Raw genomic sequence first — 21,217 nt, forward strand, 5'->3', positions numbered from 1 at the left:
TTTGACTGTGAAAGCAGAGCTAGTTGATATGTAATTTTCTGATTAACAAAAGCATACTAAATTGAAATAAGAAAACTCAGTAAGATACTATCAAACTGTGTGACCACAGAAAGCTTATCATTTGTTCTCTTTGGGCCTCAATTTCTTGATAAATAAAAGCCAAATACTGTTAATAATTCCTTTCAGTCCCAAAGACCATTGTACTCTAACATCTGGAATAAACTGAAGAATAGAATATCCCAAATGACAATGGCAAAAAGCCTAAAGAAAATGTAAACGTATACCAGTAAAAGACAAAAGAAAACTGGAAATAGGGAGCATTTTAAAAATAGAATCATATTTTTAGTAGTCAACTATTACTGTCTTTTTCATTTAGTTGTTTTTTTTTTTAAGATTATTTATTTATTTATGAGAGAGAGAGAGAGAGAGAGACAGCTACAGAGGGAACACAAGCCAGGGAAAAGGGAGAGGGAGAAGCAGGTTTCCCATAGAGCAGGGAGCCCGATGCAGGGCTCTATCCCAGGACCCTGGGATCATGACCTGAGCCTAAGAAAGACGCTTAACGACTGAGCCTCCCAGGTCTCCCACATTAAGTTAGTTTTAAAATTCTAAGTATTGGGGAACATGGTGGTTCAGTGGGTTAAGCCTCTGCCTTCAGCTCAGGTCTTGGCTCAGGGTCTTGAGATTGAGCCCTACATAAGGCTCTCTGTTCGGCGGGGAGCCTGTTTCTCCCTCTCACTCTGCTTGCCTCTTTGCCTACTTGTTTTCTCTCTGTCAAATAAAAAAATTTTAAAAATCTTAAAAAAAAAAATTCTAAGCATTATTGAGCCATGCACCAAGTGAAAAACTGAAATTTGATGACATTTTTATAAGAAATGTTGCATTAAAATGGTTACAAGTTCGGGCTCTGGTATCAGGCAAGTATAGATTCATCCTGACCAATAATTGGCATATAGCATGTCATTTAAAATCTAAGCTTCAGTATTGTCATGAAGTGAAAAAAACAAGACACACCTCACTGGGATTTGAAGAGGTTTAAATTAGATAATATATTTCAAACAGTCTAGTATATCATTTGTAAAAGCTCAAGAAGAAGATTATACTACTTGTTATTATATCCAGTACCAAATTATACATATTTAAGAAAACAAGAAAATTACTTGCTATGTGATGATATGGCAATAATATATACTGGCATGATCTAATTACCTACTAAGCATTTTTTAAAGGACCTTAAATTTTATTATTTATTTATTTATAAAAGATTTTATTTATTTATTTGACAGACAGAGATCACACAAAGGCAGAGAGGCAGGCAGAGAGACAGGAAGGGAAGCAGGCTCCCCGCTGAGCAGAGAGCCTGATGCGGGGCTCTATCCCAGGACCCTGAGGATCATGACCTGAGCCGAAGGCAGAGGCTAACACACTGGGCCACCCAGGCACCCCAGGACCTTAAATTTTATACTGAAAAACCAATTAAGCTAACTAAATGACTTTATAAGTGAAATCATATTTTATTAAAAATACATAATAAAAAGCCTACTAAAGGTATATATATAACAAAAGAAGTATACAATAAAAGTATATAATGAAAGGGATAAAATTTTAAAAACTGAAGCATATACTTACCTCTAAGCCAATTCGTAGCCATAAAGGATTATATGACAACAGCCAATTCAGGACTTTCTGCCGTTCTCCTGAAATGCATGTGAAAAGCAAGTAAGCTCAGACCACTACTCAAATAGAGACAATAAATAAAATTTTATGGAGGAAAATCATAAAAAAACAGGGATAATCACTTATATGAAATCAGTTAATTTAAATATATGGCATTCTTATATATATGATTATATTAAAGTACATAAGATTTTAGGCAGCAAAGTCAAATCATGTATATATTTGACTCTGAAATACAAAATGTTGAGTGTTTTTAAGGAATTAATTTCAAGTGGTGCCTGGGTGGCTCAGTCAGTTAAACATCTGACTCTTGATTTTGGTGCAGGTCATGATCTCAGGGTCCTGGGATCAGCCCTGTCTCAGGCTCTGCACTCAGTGGGGGGTCTGCTTGAGGATTCTCTCCTCCACCCTCTCCCTCTTCCCCGTCCTCCTCCCCCTCACGAATACCCATGCTCTCTCTCTCTCTCTCAAATGAATAAATAAATAAATCTTTAAAAAATATAAATAATCACATCTTTAAAGAATCTTTATAAAGATTACTTTTTTTTTTTAAAGATTTTATTTATTTATTTGACACAGAAAGAGAGATCACAAGTAGGCAGAGAGGAAGAGAGAGGAGGAAGCAGGCTCCCTGCTGAGCAAAGAGCCCGATGTGGGGCTTGATCCCAGGACCCTGGGATCATGAGCCGAGCTGAAGGCAGAGGCTTTAACCCACTGAGTCACCCAGGCGCCCCTATAAAGATTTCTATAATCTTCTTACCAACATCTTTCCAGAGGTGTCTGTCTTTTCTAACAACTAACCGCCTAGCTTCAATTTCAATTTCAAGCTTCTTAATAGCTTTAACCATTTTTTCAGAAGTAAATAAGCGACATGCTGCACGACGTAATCTATTCAGCCTGCACCGAGCAGTATAAGCTCTGAGAGACATTTCATCTTTTGTAGGAGCTCTAGGAACACTGATTTTATGTTGACTCTCCAATCCCAAAAGAAGAGTAGCAGCATTTACTGGGCAAAAAGAAAAGGAAGAATGTTTCTGGTTAAACAATATATACATATATCCTTAGATCTAGCAGTAAGTGCAAATATAAGATGGCCAAAATAGGGTCTTTTTTTCTGCCCCTTCCAAGCTTGTTCTTTCCTTTCTTTTCTCAAAATATGGGGATCATCTGGTTCACTCCGTACCTTAGACCATTCTGTTGTTGCAACTTGGGGCTCTACCTACAAAATGGATCTCAAGTCTAACCATTTCTCATAACCTCCACCATTATTACCCAAGCTCATACACTATAATCTCTAACCTATGCTTATGAAATAGTCTCCCAACTAGTTTCTCTGCTTCCATTCTTTTTAATAAATTTAAAAAAGGTCTCTAAAGAATGTGACTTTAAAAAAAATCAATTAAATTTTGAAATGCAACTTGAATTTTTATAAAACACATTTTCTCTCAAGAAGAAAACTAAAAATCAGGCTTTGTTTTCTTCTGGGGAAAAAGGAAAGCTCCCTCTAGAGATTGTCTCACCAAAGGGCCTTTTAATATAAATATGCTATACACTATTCTCTAACAAATACAGAAAGACCTCTCTTTGAACATGTAACAGTGGAGAAACTATCATTTTAAAGACAGCTTATATAATGGCTTGGTAATTTAAATGTTTACAATGATGTTTCCTTATCTTGAGTTGAATTGATCCCTATAATTTCTATTCAAGAGCATCACAAGTTAAGTTTCCTTCTCTCTCAGGAAAAAAGCCTTCACATGTCTGAAGGACAGAATGCTTCCATCTTATTCTACACCTGAGTCTTTCTCAGAACATGCACTGAGATGTTTGCCATACAAGACTGTTAGATTTATTCATCAGTATAGTATACTTTATTTATGCAATGAAGATTGAATTGGATTTCTTAGTAGCCATGTTTCACTGTTAACTCAGACTGAATCTATATTAAAATAAAACTCATTCCCCTGAAAGGCTGGAATTGCATTGGCTGATGAACAAGAATGGAAAGCAAAAGGAAAAAGCAAAGTTGAGTACTTTCAGTAAAGAATTCCCTAAAAATTCTTACCTATACAATCTTTAGCAATGATGTCAATGAGTTAGTGAACCATGCCATTAACTATAATACATATGCATAATTTAAAAATGGCAATTTGTGTTAAGATCTATTAAAACAAGAGTCTTATTTAATTTAATCATTAATGTTTACCTTCAGAAATACTTGTTTTTACAGTGAAGTCATCAGGAGTTAATATAAAATTTAGCCACCAAGTGAAGCCCTGCTCCTGCTTCTCCTTCCAACGTTCATCATAAAACATGTTTTTTGCAGCAAACGGCATTGGGTGTCTTGGAACATCTAAAAATACAGTTGGTTTATTAAATGAGAAATTCTCTTTTAAATTATTATGCAATATATAGCAAAAGACCATTTTTATTAGCAAAACCACCTAAAACACTGAACAATATTTGCTTTTCCACTACTTGCAGATAACCACTGGAAACATTTTAGGTATAAAATGTAATCAAAGTTTGAAGAGAAAAAGCACCACTGTACTTTCTGGTTATTTAAAAATCCCAAGTCACCATGAGTTAATTTCACAAAAGTCTGAGAAAATATCCTGTTATTTGAATGCACATATTTACAATTCTCCAAGGCTTTAATTCAACAAAAAGTATCAATTCATTTCCACTTGAAATGTAGTTAATGCTTCACTCCATGTCAGTTTTTCAGTGACTTTAAAAAATAATGAACACTGGGGTGCCTGGGTGGCTCAGTGGGTTAAAGCTTCTGCCTTCAGCTCCGATCATGATCTCAGGGTCCTGGGATTGAGCCCCACATTGGGCTCTCTGCTCAGCGAGGAGCCTGCTTCACCCCTCTCTCTGCCTACCTCTACCTGCTTGTGATCTCTCTCTCTCTCTGTCAAATAAATAAAATATTGAAAAAAAAAATGAACACTTACCTGTTTTTAACGGTTTTATGAAGGTCAAAGTAGACTGTGCCACAGCAACAATGGGTCTTGTTCTTTTGTTTGTTTTAGAATTAGGAGTTCTGTATACTGATGAATCTAAAATAAATTAGAAAGCAGAATGATAGCATTAAAAAATGAAATAAATTCCATGAATGAACTCTTTTAAAGTTATATTTGGGGGCGCCTGGGTGGCTCAGCGGGGAGCCTGCTTCCTCCTCTCTCTCTCTGTGATCTCTGTCAAATAAATAAATAAAACCTTTAAAAATAAATAAATAAATAAATAAATAGTTATATTTGAGTTCTTCAATATCACATCCATTTAGCAAATAACTACTAAGTTCCTGGTACTATGCTATGAACTTGGGGGTCAATAAAACCTACACCTGGAAGTTACAGACTAAAAGCTACACTTTATCTTGTGTCTGCAGAAGCTAAACCGCCATTTATTGTTATGTATATATTGCAGATTCTGTGTTACATGCTGAGAATGCGGAATTACAGATATGGTCCCAGCCCTGGGAAGTTCTTAGTCTAGTACATAAGTTTAAAAGAAATTATAATACACCGCATAAAGGAGAAGTACATTTAAGCAGCTGTGAGAACAAGAGGGAGAGTTAACTTCATCTAGAAGGATAGGACAGCCTTCCTAAATGTAAATACACTTGAGCTGACTCTTATTAAAGTGGAAGTTAGGCATGAGGAATGTTCTGTTTGACAGAACTGCAGTATGATTGGAATAAAAAATACCTATCAGAAGAACAATAGAGGAGGTTGAAAAAAGTAGAAAAGAACTTAATCATAATAAAGGTAGTGGCAGCTAATGTTTGAATACTTTGTTGCAGGCACTATCACAGTCTTTTAATGTAGAATACCTCAGGTGATCACCCCAGCAAACCTCTAAGAAATGTACTATTATTATCCATATTTTATATAATTAGGCTACGGGGGCTTAGAAAAATTGAGCTACTTGGTCAATGTCACACAAGCCAGTAAGTGGCAGAGCTAGGCAGTATACTCCTAGAGCCGGCACTATTAATCAGTCTGATGTCTCTGGTATGCCAGTGAAAGATCTAATCCAGGAAATAACACTATCATTTTACATTTTAGAAAACAGAGGCCAATGGAATAAAAGGGGTCAAGACTAGAGATAGAAAGCTAAGAGGAAGCTATCACAGTGGTGCAACTTAGCTATTATGAGAATTTAAATTAAAACAGAAGCAGTGGAGATAAATTAGAAAGGAGAGTTATTCTAATAGTAGAACCTACAAGCCTTAATAACCACTGGCTAGGCAAGTGGGAAAGAATGAGAACTTCGGAGGATTTCCAGGTATCCAACCCAGGTGACTGAAGGAGGTAGTAGGGGGTAACTACAAAGGAAACTGCAATAAAGGTGACAGTGGCAAAGTGATATACTTTATAGGTTAATATAGGTTATATCAGAACAGCAGTTCACTCCCTCAAATGCAGGTTTTGTACCACACGATACACTTACTACATATAAACAAAGAGCTAAGAAAAGGCAGAAGAGAGCAAACTATGATCCACAGGCAAAATCCAGCCCACTGACTATTTTTATATGGTCTACAATCTAGGACTAGTTTTTATATTTGTAAATAATTGGGGGGGGGAATTCAAATGATCATATTTTATGATACATGAAAATTACATAAAAATTCAAATTTCAGTGTCCATAAATAAAATTGTATGGAACAGTCACATTTATTGATTTATACATTGTCTGTGGCTCTTTTTCCTTCTACAGTGGTAGAGGTTAGTAGTTGTAATAAAGATCATTTGGCTTACAAAACCTAAATATTTATTATCTGAACCTTTAGAGAAAAAGTTGGCTTAGTTTTGATTTAGAGGAATTACAAATCTGCACCAATTGTGAAAATAAGGAACACGGTCATATTGTGACATATTTATGAGGTTATAATTTCTTCGTATTTGAACATTTAAAAATAAAAATAAGAGGAAAAAGTCCTCATTCTGAAACACCAGAGAAGCGAGTACCTCTGTGTGGAATCATTTTATTCTATGGGAATCCTTTCCTGGAACCATCAACTCGCAGCGCCTCATCACTCAGAAAGTCCAAGTAAAGTGCGTCTCTTTCTGTGCTTCCATGACTCCCTGTGCATAGCTCAGTCAGAGGACTGAGAGCAGCCTGAAGATAGGAACAATACCTTTTCTCCTTGTATTCACAGAACCTCAAACAATGCATACACATGGTAGGCACCTTACCAATACTGAATAAATATATCTTGGAAAATGGACTTCTTTCTTTGCTTTCCTGGATTTGCCAGAATAGAAAGAGTCACTTATTCTTAGTGAGTGTTACCAAGCTCTCATATAAGCTCATCAGTGAGATACTCAATGTGTCCAATTTTCTCTAAACCCTTGCAAAGACTCCCAACTAGGTGGCCACCTTAAACAAACTCATCATTCATCATTTATTGTGCACCTTGTAGGAGATCAAAACAGGTATAGGTATGTTCCTTATACTCAAAGAATTTGTTATCTGGTCAGATAATATCTATAGGAAACAAGAAATACAAGCAAAGAAATAGTGTTAACTTAGGAGATGTTATATATAGTGAATTCAGATTTGCTTAGGGAACATACCTCGAGGGAAAGCCATCAGGGAGTTAATAAAAATTGACTATAGTACCTGAAATAAGCGGAAGATCTGAATTAGTGAGAAAACAATAGGTAAGAAAGTTAACAAGAGGATACAGGATCAGGAATAAGACAAGGATGCCCACTCTTGCCACTTTTATACAGCACAGTATTGGAAGTCCTCACTAGAGCAACTGGGCAAGAAGAAGAAATAAAAGGAATCCATATTAGAAAGAAAGAAGTAAAACTGTCATATTCATAGATGAAATATTATATATAGAAACCCCTGAAAACTCCATCACAAAACCATTAGAATAAGTTAATTCAGTAAAGATGTAGGACATAAAATAAATACACAGAACTATAAGACATTGAAGAAAGAAATTGAAGACACATATAAATGGAAAGATATTCCAGACTCATGGATTTAAAGAATTAAGTTGTTAAAAATGTCCATACCACCCAAAGCAATCTACAGGTTCAATGAAATCCCTATTAAATTTTCAATGGCTTTTTTTTTTTTTTAAAGGAATAGAACAAATTGTCTTAAGATTTCTGTGGAATCACAAAAGCCCCCAAATAGGCAAAGCAATCTTGAGAAAGAAGAACAATGCTAGAGGCATCATACTTCCTGATTTCAAACTGTATTACAAAGCTATAGTAAATAAAACAGTATGGTATTGACATAAAAACAGGCACACAGATCAGTGGACCAGAATAGCGAGCCCAGAAATAAATCTACACATACATGGTCAATTGTTTTACATTCAAAGGAGGTAAGAATATACAATATATAGTCTCTTCAATAAATGATGTTGGGAAAACTGAACAGCCACATGCAAAATAATGAAACTCTACTACTATGTTATATTATGCACAAAAATCAACACAAAATGGACTAAAGAATGTGAGACCAAAACCCATAAAACTCCTAGAAAGAAACACAGGCAGTAAGCTTCTTGACTAGGTGATGAGTTTTGGGATTGACACCAAAAGGAAAGGCAACAAAAGCAAAAACAGCAAGTGAGACTACATCAAACTACAAGCTTCTGCACAGCAAAGAAAATCATCAACCAAATCAAAGGTAACATACCGAATGGGAGAAAACTCTGATGGGGGTTAGTATTCAAAATATAGAAAAAGTACTCAAACAACTCAATAACAAAAAAAATTCCCTAAATAATCCAAATAAAAAGTGGGCAAAAGATCCGAATAGACATGTCTCCAAAGAAGTCATACAGATGGCCATCAGACATATGAAAGTATGCTCAACATCACTCATCATCACTAGGCACGTGTAAATCAAAACCACAATAAGTTATCATCTCACACCTGTTAGAATGTTTATAATCAAAAAGACAAATAGTGTTGGCAAGGATGAGAAGAAAAGGGAACCCTGGTGCAATGTTGGTAGAAATGTAAATTGGTACAGCCAATGGAAAACAGTATGGGGTTTCTCAAAAAATTACAACTAGAGCTCCCATATCAGCAATTCCACTTGCGGATATTTTTATGAAGAAAACAGAAACACAAACTCAAAAAGACACATGCACTCCCATGTTCATTGCAGTATTACTTACAATAACAAAGATATGGAAACAAGCTAAGAGTCCCTTCAATGGGTGAATGGATAAAGAAAATTATATATATATATATGTATATATATATGCATATACATATATATATATACACACACACCTTGAGGGGATTATGCTAAGTGAAATAAATCAGACAGAGAAAGAGAAATACCATATGATCTCACTTATATGTGAAATCTAAAACAAAAACAAAAACTAAGCTCATACAGAGCACAGATTTGTGATTGCCTAAGGTGGGGAGTGGTGGGGGTGAGAGGAGTCAAAGTATAAACTTCCAGTTACTAAATAAATAAGTTATGGGGATGTAATAGACAGCATGATGATTAGTTAATACTACTGAACTGCCTATTTGAAAGCTGCTAAGAAAGTAAATCTTAAAATTCCTCACCACAAGAAAAAAAATTGCATAACTATGTATAAGGTTAATAACAGCAAAAAAAAAAAAAAAAAAAAAAGATAAATGGATGGAATGACAGGACTAGCATGGCAAAGAATGTTGTAGAATATAAGCTAACAGGTTGGCTACATAGAGGTCACAAGAAGACAACCTTAAATGGTAGAATAACAAGACTGTAAATAATCTGATAATAGCAGAGAGCAAGTGAAGGTTCCTGAGCAAGAGAGTGGGAAATCTAGATGTATCCCAATCACTATCATGGGTCGATGCCCAAAATAAAACCCTTATATTTACCTGTTCTTTCTCTTAAACGATAACAGTATAATAAAATATGGTAGAAAGAATATTTACTTTGTAGTTGGGGAGACCTGAGTTTAAATTACAACTCTATTTTAGTGGCTTCTGTGATCTTGGGCAAATTACTGGCCTTTTTGAATCTGACATGAAGGAGTTAGAGAAGGAAGTCATTCTAAATAGATGGGACAATAAACTTGAAATACCCTGAGGACAGAGCATGTTTGAGGATTCAAGGATAACAAGGAAGCCAGGGTGGTAGAAGCAGAGTGACCAAGGGGCAGAGAGATAAATGTTAGGGGTGGGGTGGGGGCAGGTGGGGGGTAATATAGATCTTACAGGGCCTTGTACATCATTGTAAAAAAGTTTGGCTTTCAGTGAAATGGGAAGCCATTAGAGTGTACAAAACTGGAGAATGTCAGAATCCAACTAATTTTTAAAGTATTATCCTCGTTGCTATATGGAAAATAGACTATATAGAAGCCAAAGGTGAAAGAAAGATCTATTAGTAGGCTCTGCAATGACACAGACTAAATCAGGTGCCACTGGAAATGGTGAGAAGTGATCAGATGCTGTACTTAGAAGAAAGAGAAGATAGGATTTGTTGATGGACTGAATTTGGAATCAGACAGACTAAACTTACAAAGAAAAGGTTGGAGAGAAATATACTTAACGTCATTTATAAGGTTTGGACCTGAGATGAAAGGTCCCAACAGGAAGGATTGTGATGGGAATGACATACCAGGTAGATGTCTCATGGGAGAAGGGACAGCAAAGGTTTGACTTTGGACAAATTAAATAAAGATGTTCACTAGACAGTGAAGAAATCAGTTTATAAATTAGAGGTCCATCCTAAAATATAACATTGGGAGGCCTCCATGTATGGGTAGCATTGCAAACTAGGAAATGGAATGAGATCACTAAGGGAATGAGCAAGAGTATGAATATGATAAAGGGGGATGCCTGGGTGGCTTAGTCAGTTAAGTGGCTGATTTCAGCTCAGGTCATGAACCCTGGGTTCTGGGACCCAATCCCGCATAGGGCTCCTTGCTCAGTAGGCAACCTGCTTTTCCCTCTGCCTGCTGCTCCTCCTGCTTGCTCTGACAAATAAATAAAAATCTTAAAAAACAAATAAGAAAAAGTATGAAAAAGATCAGTAACTAAGCTTTCACTTACTCCAAGATTTAGAGGTTGGGTGATAAAGAGCACTCCACAAGGAAAACTGAGAAGGAACCAGTAAAGTAGGAAAAGAACCAGGAGAAAGTGGCGGTGGCAGAATCAGGTATTCCAAGAAGACAGAGGTTCAAAGTATCGAAGAGTTTGCTAATAGTTCAAGATGAAGATTGACAAATATTTATCAGATTTAATAGTGTGGAGGTATTATTAACCTTGACAAGAAAATTTCAGTAGTCAAAACCTGATTAAAGTGGGTTCAAAAAATAAGAGACGGAGTAGAACAGCTAATTCAAGCAACTTTCTAAATGAGTTTCTTACATTAAAAAGCACCGTTTAATTCAAGTATCATGTTTACACATAAAAGTATATATATCTCAGTGAACAATGACAAAGTGAAGACTTAGGTTCTTCAAAGGAGTCTTGCTCAAAAGAAAGAAAAATAGAGCAGGGGCTGAAGGAGGTATAAATGGTATTAATACGATTCTGTACTTTTAAAAGATGGAATAAGAGCATATTTGTATCAGAAATGACTCAGTAGGAAGATATGGGAGAGAGAAGACAAACACTGGGTAGAAGGATATAGGATCTGTCCTACCAGTGAAGAGTCTAGCTACATCGAGTGCATAGACACTTCATGTTTTAGTAGGTGGGAAGAAAGTAGTGGACTAAACACAAGTATGGGAGGTAAATGTTGAGTGTTTAAGGTTTTCTTCGATACTTTACTGACTCAATGAAGTAGGAAGCAGATCATCAGCTTAGACAAGGTTCAGAGAACAATCTCTGGAGCCTAACTGCCTGGGGTGGAATCCTAGCTTTATCATTTATTACCTCTGCAATCTTGGGCAAATTATTCAATTTCTGGATGCACTGGTTTCCTCATTTTGAAAATGTTGTATTGATAACAATTATCTGTTGTGATATTTTGTGTCATGAGTATTAGAGGGGGTAATAGTAAAGCACTTACAACTGGATCTGACAGAAGACATGTTCAATAAATATTACCTACCATTCTTAATCATCAGAGAGGAGGAAAGAAAAGTGCTAGAGGTTTCAGGAGAAAAGAAGGGAGGGAAGAGACAGTCTGTGACAAAGTGATAAAAGTTGATAAATCCCAAAGTACAGCCAAGAGTTAAGGACGTACTAGAGATTTATGGTCATTAGTTTAAAAACCAACCAGCAAGATTCAGGCACAGAGCAGGTAGAGTTGGATTAGGATTGGAATTTGCTAGACAAATACAATGAGGGGAAGAGAGATGAATGGAATGATCATGTGAGTTACAGAATCCAAGCTATATAAGTAGGAAAATAAGGACATGTCAGAGTGAAGGCTGCTGAAACCATGAAGGATTAAAGGATTATATGTGCATAAAGGGGAAAAAAAATGTTGGGAGTTGGGTTTGTAGAGAAAATGCTAAAATCATAAATGGTGATTAGAGATGGAGATATTTTTAGGACTAAGTATGTTGGAACTAAAAGGCAAGGAAACATTCTATATTGGAAAGATCCTATAAGGATTTTTAAATGGTAAAAAATAGGGGCGCCTGGGTGGCTCAGTGGGTTGAGCCGCTGCCTTCGGCTTGGGTCATGATCTCAGGGTCCTGGGATCGAGTCCCGCATCGGGCTCTCTGCTCGGCAGGGAGCCTGCTTCCTCTTTCTCTCTGCCTGCCCCTCTGCCTACTTGTAATCTCTGTCAAATAAATAAATAAATCTTTAAAAAAAAAATGGTAAAAAATGATGATGGTAGTTTTGGAGAAGACAAACGAGCCAAATGTAAAAATCTTGAGAGTAATCTTTCATTATAACAAGGAGGAATATAGGTGAAAGAGAGTGAAAAATGAACTTCCAGCTGTTCTGTTGCTGTTTGATTCTTTTCATTTGTTTTCAAGGAAAAAGAAGAAAAAATAGTCTAGATGTAGATGTGAGAAGGAAGGTGGACCACTATCTTATCAAAAGGCCCACGGTCAAAGGAATCGGAAAGAAAAACAGATACAACTTGAGAGGGTTGCAGTGAACACAGAGGTTTTCAGAGGAAAGCCAGGTTTCAGCAAGGTAGCAGAAAGGGAATGTTTATAAAAGACAATGCTAATGAAGGACCGTGAGTTCAGAGGGCATAGACACTTTAAAGAGCTGGAGAGATAGAGAAAATGTTTCAAATTAGGGGATGTTCAAAGAGAAATGAGATAATAAATGACAGAAATGAGATGTGTGATACTTCCTAGGAGTTACAGGATTCTTTTAAATTATCTGCTAAATAAGTAGCGTGATTTGTTTTCCTGTCTGGACCTTGACTGTCATGAGGTAATTTGGGTGAAAAGAGCACGATGGAATTAGTCCTGGTTTTGATGCAGCCTTGACAGCAAGGCTGGGAGTAACAGGAACAATGATGTTTTTCCCCGAGGTATGACGAAATCTAGGGCCCTATCTTCAGTCTTAATTAAGAGCTAAGTAAAGGCTGAGGGAGAATAATGTCAGGAGGTACATGGGGTATGCAAAGCCTCTTCTGCATTTTCTCAGATGGTATGATGGGGGCCAGGCACATCACTGGATATTCCAGTCAGGGCCTGAACTAAGATGAGACAAGTAAAGTACTTTCCCTACGTATAAAACTTGAGGATGTGCCAAATAAGTCTCTGATCAAGGTAAATATTTTAATGCAGTTTTTAAAATTGAAATTAATGCAAAAAGATAATGAACAAAATATCAAAGTTGCAATAAGAACAAATCAAAACTAGTTTAGAATTCGGCCCCATTCTCCTAAGCAAACTGACAAATGAAAAGTGCAACTTAATTCAAGCTTATCAATAGGAAATTTACTAAACCTAAAGAAATGGCAAATCCACACCGTGTAGATATACTTTCATTAAAGATTTTAAAAACAAGACTCACCCGTCTTCTTCTTCAGGTTTAATTTCTCTCTGTTCATGTGTTTTGAGATGGGTATTATCACTTTTTTTGATTTTTTAATAGTTGATGTTTTAGATTCCACAGGAGAAATATGAATTCTTTTGATTTCTTGTACCTCTGTATGTTCTGTAATTCTAACATTTGCATCATCCCTGTCTCCCTCACTCTTTCTTTTACGGGCAACTAAAGTGGTCTTTGAGGGAGGAGTTATGCCATTTTTATAACTCTTAGATTTATTGAATACTGGATCTATAACTGGAAGACAAGACTGAAAATCATCTTTCTCTTTTTGATGATCTGTTACTTTTTCAAAGTCACCCGCTACACTGTTGAGACATCTTTTTGCCTTCGGTTTATTAGTTTGCTTTTGGTTCTCTCTGGTACAAGTGGGTTTCCGTTTAGTAACAGTAGCAGAAAGTATTGGGCGTCTTATAAGCTTATCATGGCTGTAACTAGAAACATCCTGAATTGTAGAAAACTTAGGTCGATCTTTTGTAGACTTGTTAGGTCGATCTTTTGTAGAACTGTAATGATTTGACTTCATTTCTAAAGCTTTGGGTTCTTCAAAAATAGCTTTGGGAGATTGTGAACCCTGACCTTCAGGAATAAGAGGTAAAACTCCATTTGTTCTCTGATCTTGAGGAGACTGTGAGAATTGAGAATTTTTATTTGATGATGGTGATAATTTACATGTTTGCTGAGATATACATATATATGCCATATTATCTTTTACAAATTGATTTGGGGATAGAATTGGATTAATTGACTCTGATTCTAGATCCTGATTTAGTCCATAATTATCATTTACGAAAGAATCAGGACTTAAGATCGTCCGGTAATTTTCATGTACAGTTTTTGATTCCAAATGCACAGGCCTTGAATTATCTTTCATAAACATATCTGATGAAAGACATGTCATTACCTCTAGTTCATTATTAGCTGCACGGCTGTTATTTACAAAGGAATCTGGACTTAGAAAATTTCCTTGGCTTTGTGTAATGTTCAAAGTGGAGGAACAAGTTGGGGTAAGAGTAAGTTTATTATTCTCTTCAGTTTGGCCATTAATATTATTTGTGGAGTTCAAGGAAGTTTCATTTACAACTTTCTCACTAAAATTAAAATCTTCCAAAATGCTGGCACCTTCTGCTTTCAACAGTTCCCCATTTTCACACGCATGAAGAGATGTGTATGTTGTAGATCGACGTACAGAAAGAGGCAAGGAAGTCTCACCATGGCATTCTTTGAAAATGGGACTAATAGGTGATATCGGTATTTTATTTTCCTCAAGGATTAAATAATTGTTTTCTGTTGGGGAATGGCCTTCATTCATAGCCAAATTTTCACAAGCTTGTAGTGGGTTTCTAACTCTGTCAGCTTTTTGTGAAACACAAAATGTTTTGTTAACATTTTGAATACAGGAAATCTTCTTATTACTTGAAGAGGCTGACATTTTCTTCTTATTAATTGTATCCCAAAGACTCCTCTGCAAAAAATAAGCAAAACACACAGGTTAAGTTGACAGCTACTGAATATTACCTTTAAATTAGCAACATTATGTATGTTACCTTAAGATTTACCAAAAGAATCTTGCAGAGGAGTTAAGATGATGGAGTAATAGGGGGAACCTATGCTTGCCTTGTCCCTCAAGCACAGCTAGATAAACAATCATTCTGAACACCCAAGAAACTGATCTGACAATTGAGAAACAAAATGCACAACTGGAGGGATAAAAGAGTTCACACATTGGAAGGTAGGAGGTGCGGACATGTGATTTGGGGGAGAAAAGAATCACAAGTGCTGTGGAGGGGAGAGGGTGGTGGTTCAGTATTCACAAATCAATCAATGTAATATACCACATTAATAGAAGGATCAGAATGATATAATCCTCTCAATAGATTCAGGGAAAGCATCTGACAAAGTACAGCATCCATTCCTGATAAAACCCTAAACAAAGTAGGTATAGATAGAACACCTCTAAATATCATAAAGGCCATATATGAAAGACCCACAGCTTATATCATCCTCAAAGGAGAAAAACTGAGAGCTTTTCCTCTGCAGACCCAAGACAGGGATATCCACTCTTATCATTGTTATTTAACATAGTACTACAAATCCTAGCCTCAGCAGTCAGTTGACAAAGAGAAATAAAAGGCATTCAAGTCAGCAAGGAAGAAGTCTTTCACTATGTGCAGATGATATGATACTCTACGTAGAAAACCTGAAAGACTTCATCAAAAAGTTGCTAGAACCATAAACAAATTCAGTAAAGGTGCAGGATATAAAGTAAATGTACAGAAATCGATTACATTTCTATATACTGATAAAGAAGGAGCTGAAGGAGATATTAAGGAATTGATCCCATTTACAGTTGCACCCAAACCCATAAGATATCTAGAAATAAACCTAATCAAAGAGGTAAAAGATCTGTATTCTGAAAACTACAGAACAGTTAGGAAAGAAATTGAAGAGGACACCAAAAAATGGAAAAATAGTCCATGGTCATGGGTTAGAAGAACAAAGTTTGTTAAAATGGCTATACTACCCAAAGCAATCTACACATTTAACCCTAACCCTAACCCTAACTACTCTCTGACCCAGCAATTGTACCACTGGGTATTTACCCAAAGGATACAAAAATACTGACTGAAAGGAGTACATGCACCTCAAAGCTTACAGCAATGTTATCAACAATAGCCAAATTATGGGAAGAGCTCAAATGTCCTTTGACCGATGAAGGGATAAAGAAGATGGGTATATGTGCACAATGGACTATTACTCCATCATCAAAAAGAATATCTTGCCATTTTCAATGAGGTGGATGGAGCTAGAGGGTATTATGCTAAGGGAAATAAGTCAGTGACAAAAAGATAAAAATTATGATATCACTCATATGTGGAATTTAAAAAACAGATGAACATAGGGGAAGGGGGGAAAAAGAGGGAGACAAACCTTAAGAGGCTCTTAACTAAACAGACCAAATTGTAGGTTGCTGGAGAGAAGGTGGATAAGGGATGGGCTAAATGGGTGATGGGTATTACGGAGGATACTTGTGATGAGCACTGGGTATTATATGTAAATGATGAATCATTAAATTCTACTCCTGAAACCAATATTACACTATATGTTAACTAACTAGAACTCAAATAAAAATCTGAAACAAAAAAAAACAAAAAAGACTTCTCAAAATTTTTATACATTCTTACTTTCTTAGAGTAAATCACAGAATGATTAAAACTTATTACCTTTTTCTTTTTCTGCTCTTCCGCATTTCCTAGTAATATAGCTTGGTGTTTCAGAACATCATTTACAAGAAATATTACAATCTCTCTTACTCGGCCTTCTTTTAATGGTGTCCAGTTAACAGAAATAACAATTTTTTCTTTAGGCTATAATCAAAGCACACATTTTCAATGAATATAAAAGTAGTGATGCATAATAATCAAAACATTATATACAGTTTAGAATACAGTAGATGATTACTAATTATTAGTCACCAACGCTCTACACCCTAATTAACATTTAACAAGTCGAATATATTTTCCTACCCTATCTAATTTCATTATAAGGGAAAAAACCACTAATAATAAGGTTCAACAAGAAAATAAAAATTATAATGAAATCTTAGTTGCATCTACACCCCACAGCCTGGCAGGAATTTGTCAACTGCAAAACCCTGACAATGACAAAACAAACTCTGTATCCACTGTTTTTCAGGGGGAAAAAGACAAGTTTTGTTTTAAAGGAGAACCCCTAAAACATCATAAACGGCTAGCTTTTCAAAGATAACATTTTTTAAAAAGTGAACTTTTACTCTATAAAACAGTAAATTCTAATAAAATAAATTGAAAAACCATAAAACAACTCTAAGCCACATAACAAAAATAAAAAGTATTACACAGATGGAAAAATTTCTATCTTCTCATAGAAAGAAAAGCAGGCATTCATGAAGAAGAGGAGAGACCCTGCTTCTTATGTGTAACTGGACCACAGCTGGCACACAAGCTACGTGGACCTCAGATTAGAGCCTCTTCTCACTACCTTATGAAGAAGTTGTACAGACAATTAGACTCAGTGAATGGATTATTTTCAAACTGTCAGAGTTCACAATGGTAAGGCCACAGCAGTCAAAATACGAACAGAAATCCTCTAGCTTTTGGTAAGAGGGATGGGAACATTACTATGGCCAATGCAATGCAGAAAAGCTAGCCAGGTTGTTCTTGAAGCAACAGTTGTAAAATTAAATTTGATTCACCATTAAAAACTGCACTGTAGCAAAGGGGGGAGGAGATTAAGATAGTAAAGCATATGCACCGCCCATGCTTGTTTTTGTTTGTTTGTTTGTTTTTGTTTTTTTGCTGTAGACATATTCAGCCAAAACAAAGCTCACTATTTCACCCGCAAAAGTAGTTACCTGACTCTATGTGGAGTCAGTTTCCCTGATACATATGGAAACTAAAATGCATATTAAGATGACTGATAGAAAGCAATAATCCTTTAAAAGCTGCTCTAGGTTACTCCTAGCAATCCGAAAAATAAATACATAGATCGATATATTGAAATTCTTCTAGAGATGCACGGTGCACGCGCGGGGATTGCTGTCACCGCCCAAATCAGCGCCTACCTACCCATCTACAGAGCATGTGGCATAAGGACTAGCCCAGAGTCAGTGAGAAGGAGCTAAGGGGTCCTTCGTTTGTGGGTTTCTTTTCCAAGTCGTCCTACCCCCAAGCCCCCACCACAGGGGGCACAGGAGAGCCCGGAAGGCGGGCGGGGGCGCGGGCACGCCCCGCCCACCACCTACCTGCAGCTGGAACCAGCGCTGAGAGACGCTGAAGCCCTGCTCGGCGGCCGGGAGGTGGGAGATCTTCACTTCGGCGACCTCTTCGTTGGGGTTGTCCAGGACCAGAGGCAGCGTCCGCGAGGCTCCCAAGCGCACATCTCCGAAGCAGAGGAAAGGCGACCTGCAGAAGTGGCTGAGAGACAGGACCGGCGGGGAAGCTGCCGCATCCTCGGCCCCGGGGCCCCGGGGCCCGGCCGGCGGCCTCCGCTCGGTGGGGCTCACCTCCCAGCTTCGCCCCACACGCCGGGTCGCCATGGCAGCTTCGAGACGCCGCCCGGAGATTCTGGCTCAACTCCCACAAGGTTGCCGGCGAGCGGGGACCCCGGCCGCGGCCCCTGGGAGGCGGCTGTGGAAGTCGGACAGCGAATTCGCCCCCCTTCCGTTCCCAGTCGCCGACACGCCAGGAAAAAAGAAACAAACGCCACAGATTCGCAGACTCCAAAAGGGAGCAAAACAAGTGTGGCCCGAACCTCGGTTTAAACTTCTCGCCTCCACCAATGGGCGCGCCGGGGCGCCGCCGCTTCCTCAAAAGACCAATCAGCGCGCAGCAGCCTCCGGCCAATGAGACGACAGCGCCTTATTTAAACGACTCCGTGGGCCGCGGCTCGCTGCGTGAAGGGGGCGAAAAGCTTGGGGGAATCTTGGCGACACCCCGAAACCCGCGGCTTAGATTCGCAACTAGCTTTTTTATGTGTAAACAGGTTGGCTTAAAGGGGAGAGAGTAACAGCATTGCCACAGTAAATGTAGCAGTCACTGCGGGTGCCCGAGACAACCCTGGGAAAAACGTTAGGTAGGCAAAACTAATACAATATACCCCACCCAGAAAGCTATTAATTCGCTCTCCTTTTGCGGTTTCCTGTGGAGAGTTGGGAGAAAAAAATGAAGAAAATTAAATTCCTAGTTGTGTGAACGTGCTTCTTTCAGTGACTGACCCTACAAGGGCTCAGTAATTGTACATGTGGGTTCTTACCTTGGGATTCTGGGAGAAAAGGTAGATGGAGAAAACCGAGATTCCCATGAATTCGTAAGGAATGGTTTTGACAGCCAGGGCGCTCGACAACTTTTTGGTTTTTAACTGTAGGTGTCTAATAATAACGATTATGGCTTGCATATTCCTATATTCCAGGGATTGTTTAAAGTCCTTTACACATTGACCTCAACTTTCACTTCAACTCTGTAAAATAACTACTATTATTTGCATTTTACAGATGAACAATACAGGGCATACCAGACAGCAAGCTGCAAAGCCAGGGTAGGTACCCAGGCAGTTTGTAGTCTTGCTCTTACTATACCATACTGCTTCTAAAGGTAGTAAGAAACTAAAAATACAATGAATGGATGTGTGTATGGGTACAACTATATGGAAAGCAAGGTCTGAGTAGAAGAATGAGAAAGGGGAGATATTAAATTATAATCACGGACACCCAACATAACCTGAAGTTGAATCTCTTAACAATTTTTAAACAAAACTGTTTATTTAGGTTTTGTTTGTTTTCTGGGGCAGGGGAAGCCTTTAGGATTGATGTGCAATAAGAACACTACTGATTTTTTAAAGCAAAAAATGTTAATATGAATTACTATGACTTTTAGGTACATTTAATTTATTTCATATTGTTAATGTTATTCATCAAATTAACATTGCAAATATAAACCCTCTTAAAGCTTAAGTCACTGAAATAGTTTAGTTCAACTCTTTTAACATGGTGATAGCACATTTTGCTTGTTTTCCCTTCATAGTTTTTCATTAAGAAATGCTATTTACACAATTTTTTTTTTTTTTTTAAAGCACAATGAACTGTGCTGGATATATTTTATTTGTACCTCCACTTCCACTCCCTGCTATTTTCCAGACTGTTCTTTGCTGTGGGATTCTGATCTGTATTCTGTGTATGTTACATTAATAGTTTTACTCTGTGGCTTCTGTTCTGCTTCAAAGAGGGAGGTCACTGAGGGAGAAGAGGGAGGTGAGGGTACTTACTTCCTCCCCTCTACCACCTTGGGCTGACTACATCTCAACATTAAAAGTAACACACAGCTGAACAGGTGCCCTCTCCACATGGGTCTTTCCCCTCAACCTTTTGGATCTGGGGGAGGGAATAACATAGTTGTTAATAGTTCCAGGGTATTGCATTATTGCTTGTTTCCCTACATCCCAGTCACATCTTTGCAAATGCAGTTAACCTTAGAAAAACATGGCTTTGAACTGCACTGGCCCACCTACATGGCTTTTTACAGTACTGTAAATGTTTTTCTTTCTTATGATTTCCTTAATAACATTTTATTTTCTCTAGCTTACTATATTGTTAGGGATATAGTACATAGCACATATAGCATGCAAAATGAGTTAAGACTTTGGGTCAATAATAAGCTATTAGTAGTTAACTTATTGATGAGTCAAAAGTTATCCATAGATTTTCAACTACACCAGGGGTCAGTTTCCCCAACACCCACATTATTCAAGAGTCAACTGTATTTTGCAGCCTCTCTTTCAATCTACACCTTGGGAAAATTGGTATTTCCTTTTGACCATTTCGTAAAGGAAGGAAAAGCCTGGTTTATGGATGGAACTGTATGGAAAGCCAGATTTTACATTTGCTTATGGTCTTTGCATTCAATTTTTAAGGAGACATGCTGAGCATGTTCTGCATTCCCATGCAGTTAAAAGGTGTTCAATAAAACCTAATACTTTATTAAGACCAAAGAATTTTATATTTATTTTAAATATCAAAATAACACAAAGAACTAGTT

At 37.3% G+C, this 21,217-nt stretch overlaps 1 protein-coding gene across 2 annotated transcripts in view; it reads right to left on the bottom strand.

Annotated features, from left to right (window-relative positions):
- Positions 1 to 19,109, bottom strand: part of ASPM (assembly factor for spindle microtubules) — a 63,935-nt gene extending 44,826 nt beyond the window's left edge. For both annotated transcript variants that reach the window (XM_059146115.1, XM_059146114.1), the window contains exons 1-7: positions 18,430 to 19,109; positions 16,871 to 17,014; positions 13,611 to 15,111; positions 4,635 to 4,739; positions 3,884 to 4,030; positions 2,438 to 2,683; positions 1,630 to 1,697 (exon numbers count right to left, since the gene is read on the bottom strand). In XM_059146115.1, coding sequence (XP_059002098.1) covers positions 1,630 to 1,697; positions 2,438 to 2,683; positions 3,884 to 4,030; positions 4,635 to 4,739; positions 13,611 to 15,111; positions 16,871 to 17,014; positions 18,430 to 18,723 — 2,505 coding nt within the window. In that variant the 5' untranslated portion in view covers positions 18,724 to 19,109. The remainder of the gene's footprint in view (positions 1 to 1,629; positions 1,698 to 2,437; positions 2,684 to 3,883; positions 4,031 to 4,634; positions 4,740 to 13,610; positions 15,112 to 16,870; positions 17,015 to 18,429) is intronic.
- Between the last annotated feature and the right edge of the window lie 2,108 nt (positions 19,110 to 21,217).

Source organism: Mustela lutreola, chromosome 14 (assembly GCF_030435805.1).
Source record: "Mustela lutreola isolate mMusLut2 chromosome 14, mMusLut2.pri, whole genome shotgun sequence".
Classification (NCBI taxonomy): domain Eukaryota; kingdom Metazoa; phylum Chordata; class Mammalia; order Carnivora; family Mustelidae; genus Mustela; species Mustela lutreola.